Below are 23,329 nucleotides of genomic sequence, written 5' to 3' on the forward strand. Positions count from 1 at the left end.
CAAGCTAATTTTTTTTTTTTTTTGGTATTTTTAGTAGAGATGAGGTTTTGCCATGTTAGCCAGGCTGGTCTTGAACTCCTGACCTCAAATGATCCACCTGCCTTGGTCTCCCAAAGTGCTGGGATTACAGGTGTGGGCCACCACACCTAGCCTAGAATAATTTATTATCATGCCAGTCATGGTGACTCACGCCTGTAATCCCTTTGGGAGGCTGAGGCAGGATTACTTGAGCCCAGGAGTTCCAGACCAGCCTGGGCAACATGGTGAGACCCTGTCTCTCCAAATAATAATAATAATAAAGTTATTTTAAAAAATATTAGTTTATTGATCAGTCAGTGGTAGTCAGAGAAGAGAGGATCACTGACCCAAAGACAGATGAGCCTAAGAGTTTAAAACAAGAAAATATTAAAGTAAATAACAGGAAAAAAATCAAGCTCTTAAGGACCAGCAAGTGCTACTTCTGAATAAAGACTCCCAAATTCCTAATGGAATTAGCTGTTTTTAGGAAACATGTTTTGAAGTAATCCTGTCTACTTTTTATCTCTGAAGGAAATGTACTCCTATATATAATTTGTAATCAGGCAAATTAAAATGCAATAATTTAAAAATAATTACAATCTGGTTAATAGAATAATTCCATGTGGTAAATGAATGAAAATATAATAAGAATATACTGAAAGGGAAATATTAATGTGGAGTCTTGAAAAGAGATTTGGCTGGGTGAGGGTGAGGTGGCTCACGCCTGTAATCCTAGCACTTTGGAAGGCCAAGGTGGGCGGATCAAGAGGTCAGGAGATTGAGACCATCCTGGCCAACATGGTGAAACCCTGTCTCTACTAAAAAAATACAAAAAATTAGCTGGGCATGGTGGTGGGTGCCTGTAGTCCCAGCTACTTGGGAGGCCAAGGCAGGAGAATCGCCTGGACCTGGGAGGCCGAGGTTACAGTGAGCTGAGATTGCACCACTGCATTCCAGCCTCGGTGACGGAGTGAGACTTCATCTTAAAAAAAAAAAAAAGGAAGAAAAGAGAGATTCAATTTGAATGATTTTTTATCAAGCACTGTACAAAGAAAGAGGCATGGGATGTGTCAGAAGAGACTGGGCTCTCTGACACACCCCATGGGGAAGCAGGGGGCTCTATCTGAAAACCCTGAGACCTCAAGACCATACAAGTCCCTTGGCCCTCATTTCATGCTTATTAAGAATCTTCAGATTTTGGCTTTCTATGTATCTAAATTCTGGGAGGAACTTGGAAGAAGAGGCATAAATAACTGCTGTTGGAAAGATAAAATTTTTATTGTGGTTAAACATTCCTGATGGAACCGTAAATAGCTCATCTTCTGGTAATTTGGAAATGTTTATCAAAATAAATAAGGTAATTACTCTTTGACCTAACACTTCCATGCCTATGGATTTATCCTACTGCTATGCAGATAGAGGTATACAAAGAAAACTTACCAAAGAAACTGTAGTATGAAAAGATGAAAAACAAGCTAAATACCCCCAGTGGCGGGGGGTGGTTGGTTAAAATTTTATAAAACATCCAAAGAGATATTATACAATTAAAAATGAGGCACCTCTGTATGTACTATAATAATATTAATAACACTTAAGATACATAAGTGAAAATGGTGCTGAAAAGTATGTTATATTAAAACAAAGGGCACACAAACATTATCTATTTGTAAATATACAGACTTCCCTGGGAGAATACAGGAGAAACTGGCAATCAGGTTTGCCTTTAGAAAGGAAAATTGGGGGTCACAGGAGAGTAGAGACTTTTAACTGTATACTCTTTTTCTACTACTTGAATTTTTTTGCTATGTGTATAGCTTACTTATTTAATAAAATTAAAAGAAATTTCATAATGAACAAATGAATGGACAGTAGACACAACTCCACTTCATGTGAGTTTGTGAGCTCATTAGCTCAGAAATGGTTATCACCAGGTGAGCTGAACCAAAGAGCTGATGTCTATGCCCAGGAGCCACATAACACAGCCTTGGTGTGGGGTCCTTGACGTGAAGATTCCCACTTCACTTCTTAGAATTCCTATTATTTGGAGGATAAATGGGCTACTATATGTAGGAGAAATGGATGATATAACTTTAGAGGTCAGTAATCAAAAATGAGGTATTTTCATTCGATTGTCTCAGTCTTGGTGTTTGATTCTTGTGTTACTATAAAAGTGATGACTGGCTGGGTGCGGTGGCTCATGCCTGTAATCCCAGCACTTTGGAAGGCCAAGGTGGGCAAATCACGAAGTCAAGAGATAGAGACCATCCTGGCCAACATGGTGAAATACCGTCTCTACTAAAAATACAAAAATTAGCTGGGTGTGGTGGCACACACCTCTAGTCCCAGCTACTTGGGAGGCTGAGACAGGAGAATCACTTGAACCTGAAAGGCAGAGGTGGCAGTGAGCCGAGATTGTGCCACTGCACTCCAGCCTGGTGACAGAATGAGATTCTGTACCCCCGCCCAAAATAAATAAAGTGGTGACCAAGAGATTTTTATTACACTAGATAGACATGTAGAAATCACTTGTTATTGCAGAAAGTAAAAAATCACAATAATTTACCCAGGAAGGGGTTAAATTAAGATCCTCATCATTAGAATGGGGGAAGGTAGCTGTGTCAGGACTGATTTAATATATTCCAGTGTTCTGGGGCATGCATAAAGCAGACACTGATTATTGCAAGTCTGAATTTGATTTCCATTCGAGTTTTCAGTTTAGAGTCTCATACATCCAGTGGGTGAATGTCATCTATTAAAAGTCAGGCAGACAAGATAATTTCCTGCTTGTCATGGAGGGTTCAAACTACATGATCATTAAATATTTCCATAACTTTGTGTAATACTGATACTAAAATTATAATCAACTGCCTTTCAATTAAAAATTCAAGGTAATTTAGCAGAACAAACAACTGAAGTGCTGATGCAGATTTTTTTTTCTAATAAAAAGCTAATAAAATTTCATGGGCCTACACTTTAAATTGCAAAAAACAAAGTCCTATGTAGCACAAACCACAGTTAAAAATGAATGTATTTCAAGCACATGACTTGGATCATAACCCTGAAAGTATTCTTCCCCACCCTTGTTCCCATAACAAAACAAATTACTAAACTTTAGAGAAACAAAACTATGTAAAAATACGTTTTTATTACTGAAGTTACACTAAAATTTAGGGGATCAGTGGTTACAAAACAAATCACAGGTAAGAATAAGAACTATTCTATCAATATCTCATGAGATTCTCAAGATAGCAGTAACACAACTTCATAATCTTGGATTTATATAATTTCTAAAAATATTTTAAAAACTGCTTTCACATATATTATCATATTTGATCATCCTGTCAGCTCTTTGAGGCAGGTAAAATATTTTACAGTTGAAGTGACCAAAATTCTGAAAGTGAAAAAACAGCTAATTTAGAAACAATGGAAATTAGCAGTGCTAATAATGATATAATTAAGGCCTACAGACTCTAGCATGTTTTCTGCCAATTCACTGTGTCAGACTGAAAAAAACAAAAACAAACAACAACACCTGGTATTTTTAAATTCAATGGTATTGACACGAAAGGCACATTTCCCAAATATGTATTCATCATAAAAGCTGGAAGTGACTGCACATTATACGACAGAATCAAAAACAAAGAGCATCGAAAGGTTACAAACAAAAAGGTGAATTGTAATCACAGTAAATATAAATGGGCCACAGACTGTTTAAGTATAAGAGGGAAAACTTAGCTTAAGCCTTTCTTCAAAACAACTTATTAGATACCTATTATGTGGAAGCTGCTACGTTAGAGCAGTAAATAAAACACACTTTATCCTCAGATCACTCGTACTCTAAGGAATATGATGGACACCTACTGCCCCAGCAACCATTTATATGCACAGTATTAAGATGATAATTATATTCCTCTCTCTCTCTCAAAAAAAAACAAAGAAATTCTAACTATGAGAAGCAACAGCCTTGGTGCTGAGTGCAGCAGGAAAAGTATGCTAAATTCTAACAAAATGTTTTAAGGAGGACCCTAGCAAGCTATGGTAGGTTTAGAAGAGAGTGATCCCGCAGGTCAGTGGTGTGGAATCCACATCTGCTGAGGAATGGTTCTAATAACTGGGGGGCATGGTTAGATTAAAAGTCAAGGTCAGACATGACAGCTGTCTTCAAATGTTTTGAGGGCTGTCAATGGAAGAGAAAGCGAGTTGACTCATTCTCTGTGAGCTGTGTTGCTCCACACCAGTTATAACTCACTGGGAGGATCAATGTTCTAGGGCCCAGAGCTAACAATGAAACAGGTAATGTCTTTTCTTGTGGGAGATATTCAAGTTGTAAACAGATGAATATATACCTGGGATGTGATAAAAGAAATTCACTTGCTGAATGATAAATTATATCAGACGATACCTAGAGTTCAGTTAAGTAGATCAATAACAAATTTAAATACATGTAGGAAGGAGAACTTAAACAGGATATTAAAAACAAAAATCTTGGCTGGGCACAGTGATTCATACCAGTAATCTCAGCTATTTGGGAGGCTGAAGCAGGAGAATCACTTGAACCCAGGAGGCGGAGGTTGCAGTGAGCAGAGATCATGCCATTGCACTCCAGCCTGGACAACACAGCAAGACTCTGTCTCAAAAAAAATAAATAAATAAAAATAAAAAACCCAAAAAACCAAAAATCTTGCTAGGCATGGGGCTCACATCTATAATCCCAACATTTTGGGAGGCCAAGGTGGGTAAATCACTTGAGCTCAGGAGTTTGAGACCAGCCTGGACAACGTGGTGAAACCCCATCTCTACAAAAACAAACAAACAAAAAAATTAGCTGGGTGTGGTGGCACATGCCCATTGTCAGTGACTTGGGAGGCTGAGGTGGGTGGATAGCTTCAGCCTGGGAGGTTGAGGGTGCAGTGAGCCGAGATTCACTAAGGCACTTCAGCTTGGACAACAAAGTCAGACTGTTTCAGAAGAAAAACAAAAAAATGAAAAACCTGTAGATGCTTCTTGGTGGAAAAGAATAATAGATTTGTTTAAAATTTTATTAAGAAATAAGTAGCATTATAAAATAACACAACAGATTTTTATTATAAATTATCTTAAGGAGTAGAATCAGGAAATTTCCCTAACGGATAGGCTTATAACATTAATACACTTTACTGGACAAACTTTTATTATTGTGTATACTGACTGAACTTTTATTTTATGATAAAGTTAGGAAAGTTAACTGGAAATTATTAGATTAGACCTTTATTACAAATATTTCACAATCCAAATTAAACTTGAATAAGTGAAAACACTCCTTTTGGAAATGAAGGCACATATAAAGAGACACAATAAGCAGTCAGAAGAAACATTCACAGTGTTTGTTAACTACATAGTTTTTTCATAGGTTTTGAGTGTGAAGAATGCATAGAATACCACATGTATGTGTGTACACACACAGATATGCATTTCTGTATCACTGAGCTATACCTCTTTCCTCAAATCACGTTTTTTCCTTAGAAAAAGTGACTGCTGTGGCCTTCATAATCTACTGCTGATTAAAATACACAGTATATGCAACTGAGATTCCAAAGGACGATGAGGCATATCCTGCTATAATGTGTTATTAAATCACGGAACACTCACTGATACCTAGTCAAGCACTCTAACTGCAAGAAACACAGAATCTGCTAGATGACTTATTTCTCTTCTTGAAAATCTCCATGGATAAACATTATATGATCTTCCTCAGCTTCTAATGCTTCTTACATCAGGATTTTTCACAAATCCATTCTCTTCTTTTAATCCATATTTTACTTTTTCTTTCTTGAGCAGTCTGTCATGAGCACAAGACCTTGTCACTTCTAGTCCATAAAACTGAAGAGAGTAGTTAAGAACAAAGGGAAAATACACGAAAATGTAGTAAGAGAATTACTCTCTAGCCTATAAATGTTACATGCTTTTTTTTTTTTTTTTTTTTTTTTTTAAAGAGACAGGATCTCACTGTTATACAGGTTGGAGAGCAGTGGTCATGGCTCACTGAAGCCTCAAACTCCTGGCTCCAGTGATCCTCTCACCTCAGCCCCCTGAATAGCTGGGATTACAGACACATGCCATGACACCTGGTAATTTTTTTTTTTTTTAATGGTAGGGACATGGTCTCACTATGTTGCTCAGGCTGGCCTCAAGTGATCCTCCTGCCTTGGTCCTCCCAAAGTGCTGGGATTATAGGCATAAGCCACACTGTACCCAGCTGTTGCATGCCTTTTAATACAACTGGGTATGTTTCCTTTCTTTAAATAACACTTGACATCACCTTGTGGTCAGCTATCACTCCCTAGGGACTTCTGTCTAGCTAGTTGTCCTTCCTTACCCCTCCACCCAGCATGTTTCTGATATTGCTGTCACAGCATTCTAGTGACTTTAGATGAAATTAGATAAAAATCTCTCCCAAGGCAACTTCTGTCAAACAGTCAAATTATACTGTTTCATTAAACTCAACAAAGTGCTAACATTTTTCAAAATGCCATTTTCAAAGCATTCATCTGTTCAGTACAAAATGACTTGGTGAGTCGTGGCTAACAGGGCTGCTAGACATCTAGTTCTCAGATAAGGTGAATAATGTGTTTTCACAATTTTGTTTATTGCATAAACTTCAAGATTTTGAAATTTGTGCTATCTAGTCATGAAGTTATTTATTTGCCCTATTCTAAGTACTTCAATTAATAAAGACATCATGCAATTTTAACTATTCTGTTTCCCTAAGGAAAAGCCTCCAAGAGGATGTATGTAAGCAAGTACATGTATCAAAACAGTATGCTCTGGGATAGACTGGAATGACCCAGTTTTTTTCTGTAGAGATAGTAACAATAATATCACCACCAGTGAACTACAGGAAGATTGCAAGAGAAAGTTTGTTTTTTTTTTCTTTTTTTTTGAGATGGAGTATCACTCTGTCACCAGGCTGGAATATAGTGGTGCAATCTCGGCTCACTGTAAGTTCTGCCTCCAGAGTTCAAAGGATTCTCCTGCCTCAGCTTCCTGAGTAGCTGGGACTACAGGTGCGCACCACCATGCTCAGCTAATTTTTGTATTTTTAGTAGAGATGGAGTTTCACCATGTTGGCCAAGATGGTCTTGATCTCCTGACCTTGTGATCCACCTGCCTCAGCCTCCCAAAATGCTGAGATTACAGGCATGAGCCCAACGTTGGGAGGCTGACGCATGAGAATCACTTGAACCTGGGAGACGGAGGTTGCAGTGAGCTGAGATTGTGCCACTGCACTCCAGTCTGGGTGACAGAGTGAGACTCTGTCTCAAAAAAAGAAAAGAAAAAGAAAGATTTAATGAGACAGCAGTAGTAGCACTTATAACACATGGACTGAACAAACTTAACTAGCTTTCCATTTATTAAACAGTTTAAATTAATGCATATATTCACAAATATGGTTCATGTAGATTCTTCTGATACATAAAAAGCCATAATAGACATTCTAAGTTTGCTAGGAAAGAGGAAAAAGACTAGATATTTTCCTGATAAAAACAGGAATGACCAATGAAAAAGAGACATGAATTTGCCATTATGGACTTTAAATACAAGCCTAAAGGTATAGATTTGTCTATAATTAGATTTTGTAGTAAGTTTTCTTTCATCAAACCTTTTTTACTTAAAAGGAATTAGGTCAGAATTTTACAAAGCTCATAAGAGTATCTGTGACAGATTTATTCAGTGTTCTACTGTTCCATGTAAAATGTGCCCTTCTGCCTTCCTACAGTTAGTGCTGAATAAGAGTGGCCACAATTGCTGACTGCCATTGGCAACAAGTAATGTTTACTGAGGCTCAAATGGAGATAACATATACTTCATTCATTCATTCATTCAGGGCCTGTGCGAGGTTCCAGAGTGGGATTTGGCACAAATCCATGCTCCAGATTTTCAGACTGGTAGGGGAGGTAAGACATATACTCAAGTAACTATTAAGCAGTATTGGCAAATACCTGCTATAATTCAGAGAAGGAATGTGGACAAATCTAGTCCTTACCCAAGTGTGCTTATAAGGTAAAAATATATCTTTCAGGAGTATCTAAGTGACATTCAAAAACTTACTTGCAATTGAAAACAACAGAACTTATAAATTCTGTGGTTGTTAAGATGGCCACATCAACTCAATCTTTCAATACTGGCCTTGACTTAATTTAGAATTCTGCTTTCCCTTCTGTCCAACATAATTGTTTTCAATACCAGACTGGTAAAATATGGTCTTGGCTAGGGTCAATCACATCAATTTTAAGATTTAGAAGATGTGTAATTTTCAAATACATTTTTCTGATTATAAAATTAAAACATGCTTATTGTACAAATTCAAACAAAAAAAGAGATTAAAAAATTAAATTCATTCTTAATCCTCCATCCAGAGTTAAAGTGGTTAATTTCATCATATAATAGAAAATACATAAAATCTAATGGAATGTACTATCTTATAATAAAAATTCTACCCTTAATTCGGGGAAAGAAATCTGTTCCATATGTACTCATGACCATGTTCTTGTAAAATCTCACAGATGCTAACTTGACATACAGTATCACAAAAAAACTCTGAATGTAATGCCATGAATAAGAAGAGTTGTAAACTAAGACTGTTCCACCAGAATGTTGTACAACTGCTAAATTATGAAGTTATACCAGAATAAAATTTTTAAAAAATTCTGGCTCAGAATACTTGCCAAAATTGTTTGAAACCCAATGTAGGATGCCAGTGTGTACAACAGTGCATAGTATTTTACTCTGTATCTAATTATTACTCTGGACAACTGGGTTTTCCAGGCAAGGCAATGTGTACAGAGAAGAGGAACTGCTGGCAGGATGGTGTAGAGCAGGGCTTTCCAAACCTTCTTTGTTCTTAGCACTCCTAGTGTCTCAGTAATTTTTTCATGGTGTTCCAAGGCCAAAGAAATAGCTAACAATCTCATTAATCACATCATTTGATTCAAACTATTTAATAACATGTGTTATATGCCCTAACAATTTAGTAGCCATTTAAAAAATACTACCCATAAGCTGAAAGACATATTTTATTTCATTCATAAAAAACCACAATTACTTATTGATGAGATACGTGCATTCATGCACACTGCAAGACTTTTAAAATATCTGGAATCAGATTGGACAACCCCACCCTCATTTTGTGTTCCACACTAATTTTTATGTGGTACTTCTTTTTTATCACAGCAACTGCCAAAAAAATTACTTTGCAAAGATATGATGTCATCAAAAAGAATGCTGCACAATCTAATGCTGAAACCGGGAACTTCCCTGAACTAGAGGTTCAACCAGATGTTGAGCAGCTGACAGACGCTGAGTATCCCTGTGCTGCCCTGTGAGTTTACTGAGGTACTCCAGGGTGGCTGGCTTTGGTGCAAAGGCTGGTAATTTTGAGTATAGGGCAACCTTATCCCTTTGTCCTATTATCACTGTAAAAGTGGTAAGAAATCCCAAATAAATGGCTGTCCTTGAAAGATTTGATGCCTCTGATGTGTAAACTGCTGGTTCTTTTATTACGAAGTACAGAGATCCAAACTGGGATATGCAATATTTCTTACATATAATGTAAACCAAAAAAACCTGCCTTCTCAAAGATTCCCATGGAACATACATGCCACTGGGCAATAGGTCCCCATGGAGTCACTTTCAGACTCTTATTTACTTCTACTCATACAAATCCTTGTTATAAATTATTGTTACACTCTTACAATCTACCTTTATAACAAATAATCTTATAATTAAATACATAATGCAAAAGCTTGCTGAATATTACTTGCAAATATTGTAAAATATGCATCTTAGTATTTTGCTGGAAGAAAGGAAGAAGCAATACAGAGTCTCTGGTTTATAAGCCAATGATAATCTGTCATAGTAATTTTAAAAAGATCCTATGGTAGGCAGAGTAACACCCTCCCTCCCCTAAAGATATTCAGAATAATCTCTGGAATTTGTGAATATGTTACTTTACAAGGCAAAGGGGATTAAGGTTGAAATGAGACTAGGGTTGCTAACCAGCTGGCCTTAAAATTGAGACTATTCCATTATCTTGTTGGGCCCAATGTAATCATAAGCATCCTTAAAAGTGGAAGTGGAAGAGGAGGAAGAAAGAAGGAGACAGAAGGGAAGGGTTCAGAAGCAGATGTTGAGTATGGAAGAAAGGCACAGATAATGCAACGTGAAAAGGGCTTGACCCATTGTTGCTGGCTCTGAAGGTGGAGGACAGAGCCATAAACAAGGAATGTGGGTGGCATCTAGAAGTTGGAAAAGGCAAGGAAAAAGATTCTTCCCTAGAGTCTGTTCACATTTTGATTTTAGCCCAGGGAGACTTGTGTTGAACTTCTACAGAAATGTAAGATAAAAATTTCTGTTGTTTTAAGTTGTCAAATTTGCATAACTTTTACAGCAGCGATAGAAAACTAATATAGACTCTGAATGGATGATATTAATAATGACAACAAAAACAACAGCAACTAAAAATGTTCCAGGTCCATTAGATAAGCTAAGTAAGCTGGCTGTAATATACTTTCAACAGGTATTTCCAGTAAGTTTTGCTTTGTATTAATGAGGTAATAAACTAAATGTAAAATGAACCTATAGGGGCTGGTTCAAAGAATTTTACTGAAGTATACCATAGTTTTTTGCCTTTCTTAATTTTTATTATTGCTTAACAGTGATATAGTGACTATAACCAATATAAAAACCTTTGTATTATGCTCTGATAGTAATTTTAAACAAATATAAGCATTTCCACGCTCTATGTGTTAAGGCTAAATAAAGATTATACTTCTTTTCCATATGGAAAATACCAACTAAAATATTTTTAGTTATTTCTTGGACTTTTTAGATAAGATGATGGTTTGATGACTGGACAAGAGAAACTTTTTTGTATATTTAACAACTACTTACAGAAAGTAAGAAGTCCTACTGTCAGAGTTATGTACACTTCTGTGAACTGAAAATATTTAATCAAAGTTCAAAAATAGACTATGTTCACCTGTGGTTAAAGGTAGGTGTGTGATGCTGTTCAAACAGGTCAGGGTGAACCATGTGGATGACAGTGTAGCTCCAGAAAACAGGAGGAGAAGAATTAGTTTCAGCATACCTCTGATAAAATCTGCAAACCTAAAAAAAAAAAATGTTCTATTAATTCTAGTGGGATTTAAAGATACTATTTAAACAAATGACATACTTTCATTAACAATTACTTGAGGAATTTTCCATGTATTCTTTTAAAAGACAGGTTTTTGTGTTTTTTGTAACAAACTTGTATGATATTACTTTGTGATAATTTTTTCTCTCTTATAAAACACAAAAAAATGGCATCTTTGTTCAGGATCTATAACTTATAGGACATATTCTTAGTGTTTACTTTTTTTTTTTTGAGACAGGATCTCACCATTTCCCAGCTGGAGTGCAGTGATGTGATCACGGCTCACTGCAGCCTCAACCTACCAGGCCCAGGCAATCCTCCCACCTGAGCCTCCCAAGTGCTGGTATTACAGACATAAGCCACCATGCCTGGCTGATTCTGAGTTTTTAAGTGCCACTGTCATTTTCTTTATATTTTTCTATACCTTCCCAACATTCTATAATGAACACATATTATCCCAGTTTTGAAAATTAGGCTAACTTGTTGACATAAACTTGCAAAGATCTCTCTCAAAATTCAAATTCACTTACAGAACAAACACAGATGCCTACACCAGAGCCTCTGAGATCCTATGTGACCTGCTGCCTGCCCCTGCTTTCTCTTTTCCTACTATTCTCCAGTTGGATGGCCATGTTTCTGTTTCTCATACAGCAATATGTAGCTTCCATACTTGTTCCATCTGCCTGGAATGCTGGTACCACTTGGATCTTCTTCACATGTCTTACTCCTGTTTACCCCTCAGGTCATTCATGTCTCAGTTCAACAAGGCCCTCTGTACTCAATGAAGAAGTCTTTCCCCAACTCATCTCCACTTTCCCTATTGGAAATTGTCTAGTTTTTGCATTTATTTTTTTGTCTGTCCTACCAGACTGTAAACTTCCTGAGAACAAAACACACAGCATCTGGAATAGTGAATATTATTTTTCTAAGCTGGGACTTTTATAGCATTTTAAATTTTCACGTTTGAGTTTTCATGAAACTAAAGGGCATCTGGTAGAGATGCTTATCATTTAGTTATGCCAAAAAAATTTTCCACTTGCCAGCTGCTTTTCCTCACCTGTGGATTAACTGTTGATTGTATAGGCACAATCCTCTGGCTGTGCCTGTACACAGTTTATTCTGTCCTTCAGAATTGTTCCTGTTATAGAATACCTGATCCCATCTCAAATACGACATTTACTATATTCTCTCCACTTTGAATTTTCTAAAGTTGATTTTAATTTCTACTGTAATTATATGACTGTCCTTAAAACTTTGAATACATCTTCTGTTTTGTCCTTATTTGACATGATACGGTTAATCATGTTTGTGTTGTCTAGAATAAAATGACTTCCTATAAGAGCTGATGCCATCTTTTGGTGAGAAAAATGAATGCACTTTTGCCCAGTGACTTAAATTTGTCCTCAAGCAGAAAATTCTTATGTATGCTGAAAAAGTTTCTACAGCTTTACAGAATGTCCCTCAAGAAAACCCAAAAGACTGGTTTAATCTCATACTTACCAGTTTTCCAATTTACATTTTGATATGCTGCATAAACTTATTTGTCAGATACAGAGATGACAAGGTATAAACAGCTTTTTGGTACAAATCAGAGTTGAATTGCAAGAAAGTTTCACAGAAACTGATCATTCAAGAATAAATCAACAACTGTAGTCTGCTATCTTTGGAGACCCGGTCCTTTCAAATAGGCTGATACCATCGAAGTGGATTATTAGAACCAAGAAACACCTTTAATAGTGGTCTTTAAGAACATAATTACAAAATATCACCCAAAGCACTCATGTCTACAAGGAAGCTCTGTTCTAGGAAATCCCATAAAATGGCATCATGAAAGTAATTTTAAAGTTGATTTTAGGGCTAGGAGATAACTAAAATCAATTCAGATCCCAAAGTAAGGGTAGTATTTTTTAGAACTTCCATTTCAACAAATTAAAAGCAGAAATGTTATCATTCTAACTTTTCCCTCTAGATAGATCGATCTATCTATCTATCTATTGATCAGTCATTAAAATTAAGGGGTATAGAAGGAAAATAATGAGAAAGGAGCATGTGAGACATCATTTTTGATACACAATGGTTCCCTCTTTGACCAATTTGGTGCTCAGAATACGATGTGATCAATGAAGACTCATTATAATTGGCTTGGAGATTTAACTAGAAAAATGAGGTATAATTCTTGTCAAAATAAGACAAATATATTTTTGGTATTAGTGATTTGCAACAAATACTATTTTCCCATTCTTCTTCCTTAGCTTTTAGTTTTCTTATATTTTCCCAACTTAAAACTTCAAATAAAGTGATTTAGAAATTACAGTGTCAATTTATTCTTTCAGTACCCCAGAAACACTATGCAAACCATAAGGTCTAGGTATAACATTACCCTGTATCAATTATGTTCAAATATTTAGATATTGAATATGTAATTAGATTCTCCTCTTCATGGTAAAGTTGATAGCCTAATTTTGTTTTTGATGGGAAGTGAATGAATATTATCTCTTTGGAAACACCAAGAATAGTTTTATAGGAAGTTGTCTAAAAGAGTGACATTTTCATTCTCTTCCTTTTTTTAGAATAAATGGGACCTTTTTCCTTCTTCTGACTCGTTCTAACACTAACAATGTGTTGTTGTAATAGGTTATGATCAAAGGGTGTAATGAAACTGAAAGTCTTCACAGACATTTTTTATCAAAAAGGGATAACCACAGGAAGATACCTGCCAAAAAAGACCATAAATAAATAATATCTGTTAATCAGGACACTGTCTGTTCATGGAAAGTTCTAGAGATGCTTTTACAAATGATTTCTTTTGTAAATGATAGTCTCCATGGCTATTATTACATTATCTTTTTTGGGCTCCATTTGTAGATGTTGTTCTCTAATAACATGGAGAGAGACAGCTTAATTACACTGGAAATACATTTCCAGTCTCCAAAAAACACTTGAGGAAGGGACTACTCCTGAGGAACTTTCTTGTAGTAACAAATTCTTTTTTTTCTTTTTTTTTTTTTTTGAGAAAGTCTCATTCTGTCACCCAGACTGGAAAGCAGTGGTATGATCATGGTTCACTGCAACCTGTGCCTCCCGGGTTCAAGCAATTCTCCTGCCTCAGCCCCCAGAGTAGCTGGGACTACAGGTGCTCATCACCATGCCCAGCTAATTTTGTATTTTTAGTAGAGACAGGGTTTTGCCGTGTTGGCTAGGCTGGTCTTGAACTCCTGACCTCAGAGGATCCACCCACCTCAGTCTCCCAAAGTGCTAGGATTACAGGCGTGAGCCACTGAGCCCGGCCTACAGCAGTAAATTCTATATAACACATGTGAATTTTCTTGTAGTCTGAACAAGTAACCTTTCTGAGCTTTGCTTGTTTTACTTTTCCCCGAATTGTAATGTTTATTTAGGGGAGCCTATTTGTCTTTAGGTTTTTTTTTCCCCCCACCTCTGTCCACTCACAAGTTTAACAAAATACTCTCACCTTGCCATAGCTATTCCAACAACACAGCCTCCAACTATGGACCAAAATCCAATCCAGCCAGCATCTACCTGTTAAGAAAGCAGCAGACACATTTAATACAAGATGATCATACTGCAATATAAAATGAAAAAAAGTCCTTTATAATCAATGTTAATAACTAAATGGATAAAAACAAAAGCATTCATGTGTAACTAACAAATACAAACATCTAAGAAATTATGTCCGTGATTAACTTTGTATTGGAATATTGAAGTCAACAAAATAATGAATGTCATCAAACAGATACTTTCCAAGTATGTACCACATGCCTAATATTGGACTGGGAACTCTTAAGAAAATAAAGGGATGGAAGATAGTCACAGCCTCAAAAAGTTTAAACAGAACCAACATAGGAAACTGCTAGGTAGTAATTAGATGCTAAAACGTGGGGCAACAACTAAAAATGTATCATGAGGTGGAAGGCAGGGGGGAAATGTGGGGCTGAGCAAGAGAGTAGACAGAGAAAGAGAAGTCGAGCTGAGTTTCAAATGCATATAGCTTGTTCCTCTCTTGCGAAAACATTTCCAGCCCTGCCATTTACTGTGTGATTCTGGGCAAACTAAGTCTGTTTACCTATAAAATGGATTAAATGAAATAATTTGTATATAGTACTCAGATCAGTGGCCAGCACATAGGAAGTGCTCAATAAACATTAGTTATTATTATTACTAACTGATGAGGTTTCTCCATCTATCTTGTCTCTTTCCTGCCTGTGTGGCCACATTTTTTTCACAGCAATCTACAAATGCTGCAAACGTTTCCTTATCACTCCGGTATCTTTAACTTTTATTATGACTTGGCTTCTGTCCCAACTAATACTCTAGGTCTCAGTTCCCGCATTAGTGGAATGGGGATAATAAAGTTTTTCTGAGGGTTAGATAAGTTAATAAATGTAAAGTGCTCAATATATGTTAGTTGTTATGAATGAAATTTCAAGTCTCTAATAATACTGGTACATCTTGTCCTTTCTTTTTCCTTCCCATCACCAACATGCTTGATTTTATTATCTTCTTACTTCTTGACCCCTGTAAGAGCTTCTTAAAAGGTCTTCACAATCTGTTTTGCTCACTGTTGCCAAAATAATTATCCCAATCATTCTGTGTCCCTGCTCGGAAAGAGTTACTGGTTTTCCTTGTGGTTGTAGGACAAAGTCCAAACATGACCTGCCACTTGAGCATTGTCCAAACTAACTTTTACCTTTTATTGTTTTTCAAGTCATACTTTTCATTACACTTGTGACAAGGATTGCCAGCTGTCTACCAAATGATTTCTTCTTCTAGCTAGGTACTTAGCTAGATTACATGTCCCAGTTCCTGGCTGGAATGGGTGATCATGTGTCAGTTCTCATCAATGGAAGTGAGCATAAGTGAAGAGTGCCACCTCCAGGTTAGAACTTGGAAGAAGGTGTATGCCTCCTCCATGCTTTCTCTCCCTTCCTGCCAGCTGTAATCTGGATGTGGCTGCCCAGCTGCCCAGCTGCCACATCCAGATTACAGCTGGCAGGAAGGGAGAGAAAGCATAATGACAAGTTCCTAGGAGACAGAAGAGACACAAGTGGAAGCAGCCTAGGTCTCTTAAATCAGTGTGAGGAAAGGAGCTGTCCAAACTGTGGACAACTATCCTAGATTATGCACGCTGTCCCAGACTGCAATGTGAATGACAATCTTTTCTTAAGTCTCAGAATTTTGGAGGTCTACTTCTCCCAGCAGCTTAGCCTACTCTAAGAAATACAGTAACTTTATATGAGTCTTTTGCTCTACTGGTGTTTGCTGCCAGAAGCAAACATGAACGCTCTCAGGAGAAAGATAACATCCTGAAGCTTAAATTATCTCTATAGTTTTTCATACTATTGGCATTTGAGGCAAGAGAATTCTGTGTTCTGCAGGACTACTCCTTTCATTGCAGCACATTTGGTATTTATAATTCAAGGCCCACTAGGCTCCCACAAACATTTCCTTCTATCCTCTAGGTGAGTGGGGTCATGCTCTAGGTTAAGGACCGCTCCACATCTGGCTGTACTGATGCTGGTACTTTCAGAACATGTTGTACTTTTCTGCTTCCTTTGTTCACGATATTTGCCTTAGTTAATACAATTCTACCCAAAACTTAATTTAAAAATTAAAAAAATTTGCTTTCATTTAATTTTAAATTCTACTTTATTTAATAACTGATATGATTCAGGGTCTCTATATCTCTCAGTGTTTGTATAGCGAAAGATACTTGGAAGGACTTCTTAGGGTTTACAACATGAAGCAAAGACCTGCCAAATCAGTATCATTTTGTGTGTGTGTGTGCGATGGGGCCTTACTCTGTCACCTAGTCGGGAGTGCAATGGTGCGATCTTGGCTCACTGCAGTCTCCGCCTCCTGGGCTGAAGTGACCCTCCCACCTCAGACTCCCAAGTAGCTGGGATTACAGGTGTGTGCTACCGCACCCAGCTAAGTTTTTCTATTTTTGGTGGAGACAGGGTTTCGCCAGGTTGCTGAGGCTTGTCTTGAATTCCTGAGCTCAAGTGATACACCTGCCTCACACTCCCAAAGTGCTAGGATAACAGGTGTGAGCCACCATGCCCAGCTGAAATCAGTATTATTTAAATGGGTGCTACAATTTTCCTTAACAGAACTGAGCATAGTTGGAATACCTGTTATCCAGAAAAACAGGTCAGAAAACTAAAGAAAGGCTTTCTTCTTACAGTAAAGGTACTGCTATGGTCTGAATGTTGGTGTCCCCCTGAAATTCATATGCTGGAACTTAAGCCCTAATGTGATCATATTAAGAGGTGGGGTCTTTAGGAGGTAATTAAGGGATTAGTGCCCTTATATAAGAAGTTGAAGGTAGCTGCCTTGTCCCTTTGCCACATGGAAGCAGAGAATAAGCCCTCACTGGATATAAATTAGTTGGCACCAGGATCTTGGACTTTTTAGCCTCCAGAACAGCAAGAAATAAATTTCTAGGATTCATAAATTACCCAGTCTAAAATATTTTGTTGTGAAAGTCTGAAGTATTTTGTTGTGGAAGTCTGAACAGACTAAGACACATACACTAGGTAATTTAGATTAGTATTCTGGTTGAGAACTAGAAAATCTGGGGGAAATTTTATCTGAAGCCATCAGAGAGCCAAGAAAATAATTCAGAATTCTGAAACCATGATCCAGGATGGGAAGATAATCCGAAGAGATGAGCATGGTATTTGGAGGCAATTTTCCTTAAGGGTTGTCTGCTAATTTCAGATTAGGTGGCTAAAGGACTGAGAAGTTATTGACAGCCTAATTAACCTAGGAGAAAAAATATGAGTTTAGGGCCTGCTGTGGGGTGGCCTTGTAAAAACCCCAGGTTTTAAGTGGGCCCTCTGAAGGCCTATATCTAAGAGTAGGAGGAACTAGAAATGGAACAGCCTCCTGAGGGACTAAAGCCCAGCTTTAAGTGATCTCAAGATCTGAAACTAGATCAAGGTGATTCCCAGAATCCTGCCAGAAAAAAACATATAATTCTCTCTGAAGGAAAACATCATCTTGATACTTAAATTATCTCCACAGCTTTTTATGTACTATGTCTAGCACTCAGTCAAAAATAACTGAATGCATAAAGAGATTTTTTTAAATTACCAAATATCAAACATATAAATAGACCTACAAGGGACCAAGGTAATGGAATTATGAGATACAAACTTAAAATAACTATTTTTAATAGAGAAAAAAATAAGACCAAGCATTTCTACTGAAATATGTCTACTATAAAAAAGAACCAAAGACAGGCTAGGCATGGTGGCTCACGCCTGTAATCCCAGCACTTTGGGAGGCCAAGGCAGGTGGATCACCTGAGATCAGGAGTTCGAGACCGGCCTGGCCAACATGGCAAAACCCCATCTCCACTAACACAAAAATGAGCTGGGTGTAGCAGCGCACACCTGTAGTCTCAGCTTCCGGGGAGGCTGAGGCAGGAGAATTGCTTGAACCTGGGAGGCAGAGGTTACGTAAGGTGAGATCACACTGCTGCACTCCAACCTGGGCAACAGAACAAAATTCCATCTCAAAAAAATAAATAAATAAAAGGAAACAAAGACAAATTTTATAAAACTTAAAATAACTTATAGATGAATTTAATAGCATATCTAACAGAGTTGAAAACTGAAATAGTGAGTTGAAAGAAAAGCTAGATAAAATATCCAGTCTGAAGCATAGAAAGGAAAAAGGATATGTCATAACAAAAAAAGTGGGTGGGAGAAAAAAAGAAAGGCAAAATAATGGGAAATTTCAAAAACACAGTAAGGAGACGTAGAGAATACAGTACATCGTTAGAATACTCAAAATAAATTAGAGAAAATAGAGTACAAGTTTTGAAAAAACACTGACTAGAAATTTTCAGAAATGAATGAGAGACATCAAGCTAACAAGACAGCAATTAATATCTTCTATAAACCTCAAGTAGAATACATTTAGAGAAAGAATGCCACCTAGTTATATCATATCAAAGCAAAACTGCTGAAACCAATAATAAACAGAAAATCTTAAAAGCAGACAGCTTTTAAATTTGAGAGCTGACTTCTCAATTCAAACAATGGAAGCCAGAAGAAAAGGAAATTATTTTTTTCAACAAACCAAAAGAAAATGACTGTTAACCAATAATTCTATGCCCAACAACAGAAAATCTTCAAAAATAAAGATAAAATGAAGACTTTTTAGAGCAAAACAAACAGTAAAATAAAAAAGCAAACCCCAAACTAGAGAATTTGTCCCTGCAGATCTGCACAATAAACAAACAAAAATACTAATGGTGCTCTTTAAATAGAAGAAAAATGATTACGGATTGGAAGACTGAAGATAAATAAGGTATAAAGAACAAAATGAGTGAATATGAAGATAAATATGAGTCAATAAATATAAACTGTGTAAACAATAATGTCTTGTGCAGTTAAAATATATGACAATAATAGCACAAAAGATGGGAGAGGGTTAAATGAAGTTAAAGAATTCTAAAAACCTTAGATTATCCTAGAAAAGGTACAATTCTAATATATAATAGGTGTTGCTAAATCAAGTGTGCATTCTGTACTGTTTAGGGTAACCATTACAAAGCAAAAGAGTCTATTACTGCCAAACTGATGGGGAGGGAAATTAAAGTAACAAAAAATACTTAATCCAGAAGGTAAGAAACAAGACAGAAAGAATAGACAGGGCTGAACAAAATAAAGAGCAATAAATAGTAATATAGTAGGTCTAAACTCAAAATTGTCTGTAATTATATTAAATATAAATGGACTAAATACTCCAATTAAAACACAAAGATGGCCAAGTATGGCCCACACTTTGGGAAGCCAAATGCAAGGACTGTTTGAGCTCAGGAGTTACAGGCCAGCCTGCGCAACACAGAGACTTTGTTTCTACAAAATTTGAAAAAATTAGCTGGGCATGGTGGCGTGCATCTGTAGTCTCAGCTACTCAGATGGCGGAGGTGGGAGGATCGTTTAAACCCAAGAAGCTGAGACTGCAGTGAGCCATGATTCTGTCACTATACTCTAGCCAGGGCAACAGAGCAAGATGCTGTCTCAAAAAAAAAAAAATCAACTCAAAATGGATTAAAGATTTAATCCTTTTCCCATTTGCCCTGAGAATATTCACCAGAAGCACTTTTGCAGCTGCAGCATTTACCCCAAGATATCTTTGCCATGAACTATCTTGCTTTTATATCTATTTTCACATCACTCTTGGTGTATCAACTTTGGAGAAAAAAGATATCATTCCATTTATAGCATTCTGTTTTTAGTAGTGGTATTTCCATTTACAAAATATAGTGATTCTCAATTGCTGAAAATACCAAATCCTAGAAAAAGTAGCATTCCTATGTGTGATGTTAACATCATTCTCAAACAGTCGTTGGCTAGAGATTCATTTGATGAATTCTATTTTTCGGAAACAGATGATTCTGATGATTCAGATGATTCTGATGTTAGTTCTGTTTAGAAATAACTCCAAGAACAGTTTTTATATTTTATTTTCACATTGAAAATCAGTCAGATTTGCTTCAGCATCAAAGAGCATGTTTATATAAAATTAAATGAGTGCTGGCAGTGAGCTGTACTTTTTTTTTATTTCTAAAAGGGAAAAAGGTTAAATGTAAGACTTGAAACTATGAAACTACTAAAATAAAACATTGGGGGAACACTACAGAATATTGGTCTGCACAAAGAATTTTTGAGCCCAGCCTCAAAAGCATACGCAACAAAAGCAAAACTAGACAAATGAGATTACATAAAGCTAAAAGGCTTCCAAACAGCAAAGGAAACAGCAGAGGGAAGAGACAACTTACAGAATGGGAGAAACATTCACAACCTATACATCTAACAAAGGATTAATAACCACTATCTATAAGGAACTCAAACAACTCAACAGCAAAAAAAAAAAAAAAATCCAATTTAAAAATGACCAAAAAACCTGAATAGACATTTCTTAAAAGAAGACATAAAATGGCCAACAAATATACAAAAAGAAATGTTCAACATCACTAATAATCAGGGAAATGCACAAAGAAATCACAATGAGATATCATCTCACCCCAGTCAGGCTAGCTATCATCAAAAAGACAAAAAGCAACAAATGCTGACAAGGAACAGGAGAAAGGGGAGTACTTGGACACTGCTGGTGGGAATTAAAGAAGTACAGCCATTATGGAAAACAGCATGGAGTTTCCTTAGGAAACTAAAAATAGAACTACCATATGATGCAGCAATCCCATTTCTGGGTATACACCCAATAGAAAGGAAATCAGTATAACAAAAAGAAATCTACACTTCCATGTTTACTGCAGCTCTATTCATAATAGCCAAGGTTTGAAAACAACCTAAGTGTCATCAACCGATGAACGTATCAAGAAAACACCAGATATATACACAATGGAATATTATTCAGTCACAAAAAAAGAATGAAATCCTGTTACTTGCAGCAACACGTATGTTAAGTGAAATCATTATGTTAAGTGAAATAAGCCAGGCACAGAAGGACAAATATTACATGTTCTCACTCATATGTTGGAACTAAAAAGGTGGATTTCAGGAAAGCAGAAAGTAGAATGATAGCTACCAGCTGCTGATGAAGAAGGGCAGGAGGATAAGAAGCAGCTGGTTAAGGAGTACAAAAATACAGTTAGATAGAAAGAGTGAGTTCTAGTACTTGACAGTACAGTAGGGAAATTATAGTTAACAATAATTGATTGTTTATGATCAGCCTAAACTGGAGTAGCCCTTCCTCTATCTAGGGCATGGTCCTTGATTCTAGAATTTGGCTATTCTGGTTAACGAGTGTGAATGAAGTGTTACCATTATGGTTGGGCCAGAACACCAAGACAGTGTTTGACCTCTTCTGTCTTTGTTCTGCTTTCAACTCATACCACTCTCTCTGTTAAGCCTCTAGTACCTTTGCCCTTTATATGTGCAGCCCATTTCTCAGCCAAAGATTAATAGAGTCTCCACAGAGTCCTCTGGGAAGCCCCCTTCTGCACAGCTCTCTTTTTTACATATCAGTAAGAAAAAGGCAGCCCAATAGTGGGCAAGAGACTCAAACTGGTATGTCACAAATAAACGATATTCAAATATCCAATTCATACTGAAAAGACACCACAGAAGTCACTATGATGGCAAACAACTGCACAGCCATCAGCATGTCTAAAGTGAAAAAGACTAATATTATCATACAAGTGGCAAATGATGTGGGATGATGAGAAATTTCATGTATTGCTGGTAGGATTATAAATGGATATCACCACTTGGAGAAGTTTGGCGTCATCTGCCAAAGTAGTATATACTATAACCAGCAATTCCATTCTTAGATATGTATCCAGCAGAAATGTGTATAGAGGTGCATAAAGAGACATGTACGAGAGTGTTAATACAGCATTGTTTGTGACTGTCAAAAATGGTTAATAATCCAAATGTTCATCAAAAACAAAATGGACAAATTGTTTTTTTACTCATACAAAAGAATATCATATCAGTGTGTTTTCTTCTGTTTTCCTCTCCAAATTTCTCTCTCCCCATTTCTATCATGCTATCTGGAAGCAAAGAGAAGGAATGGATGGCATCAAGCATATAAGTGAAATGATTATTTTTAAATAAATAAAATACCCTTATTTGGAGCCCAGAGAGAAAGCCAGAAACTAGACGAAGGAACAGCTATATATTTGGTGATGGGATCTTAATATTCTTTATGAAGTATGAAGTAAGGATAAAGAATGGAGTCAACAAAACTAATATTTCCTTTCGTTTTAAAAAAGCCAGTAGTATCATTAATAATTCTCAGAGATATGTGAAATTCGCAACTATTGTCAAAATCAAGGAAGAAAAATCAACAGTATTTTTTACCTATTCTATAAAGATCTTGCTTTTGCAACAATGGTGTAGGACAATGTTTTACCCAGTCCTTGAAGCTAAAACCAAGAACTTGTAACCAGTATTTATAAATTAAATGAATGAAAATAACTATAACATATAAGGAAACAAAATACTTACTTGGCTGACATGTGCTGGTGTTAAAATTAAGTCCAGAACTCCAGACCAGCCAGCAAATACACCAAGTGGTATGGCATATGCTAAAGCAATCATCAAAAATCTAAAATTGCTGTGAATGAGAAATAAA

General features: G+C 36.6%; 1 protein-coding gene across 1 annotated transcript in view; it reads right to left on the reverse strand.

The window, feature by feature from the left end:
- The window catches only part of SLC49A4 (solute carrier family 49 member 4), an 82,693-nt gene that overhangs the window by 21,709 nt on the left and 37,655 nt on the right, over positions 1–23,329 (reverse strand). Inside the window, exons 5-7 of the mRNA XM_012476221.2 lie at positions 23,203–23,311; positions 14,664–14,731; positions 11,036–11,163 (exon numbers count right to left, since the gene is read on the reverse strand). Coding sequence (XP_012331644.1) covers positions 11,036–11,163; positions 14,664–14,731; positions 23,203–23,311 — 305 coding nt within the window. The remainder of the gene's footprint in view (positions 1–11,035; positions 11,164–14,663; positions 14,732–23,202; positions 23,312–23,329) is intronic.

This window comes from Aotus nancymaae, unplaced genomic scaffold, assembly GCF_030222135.1.
Source record: "Aotus nancymaae isolate 86718 unplaced genomic scaffold, 86718_ANA_hifiasm-v0.15.2.pri h1tg000062l, whole genome shotgun sequence".
Lineage (NCBI taxonomy): Eukaryota > Metazoa > Chordata > Mammalia > Primates > Aotidae > Aotus > Aotus nancymaae.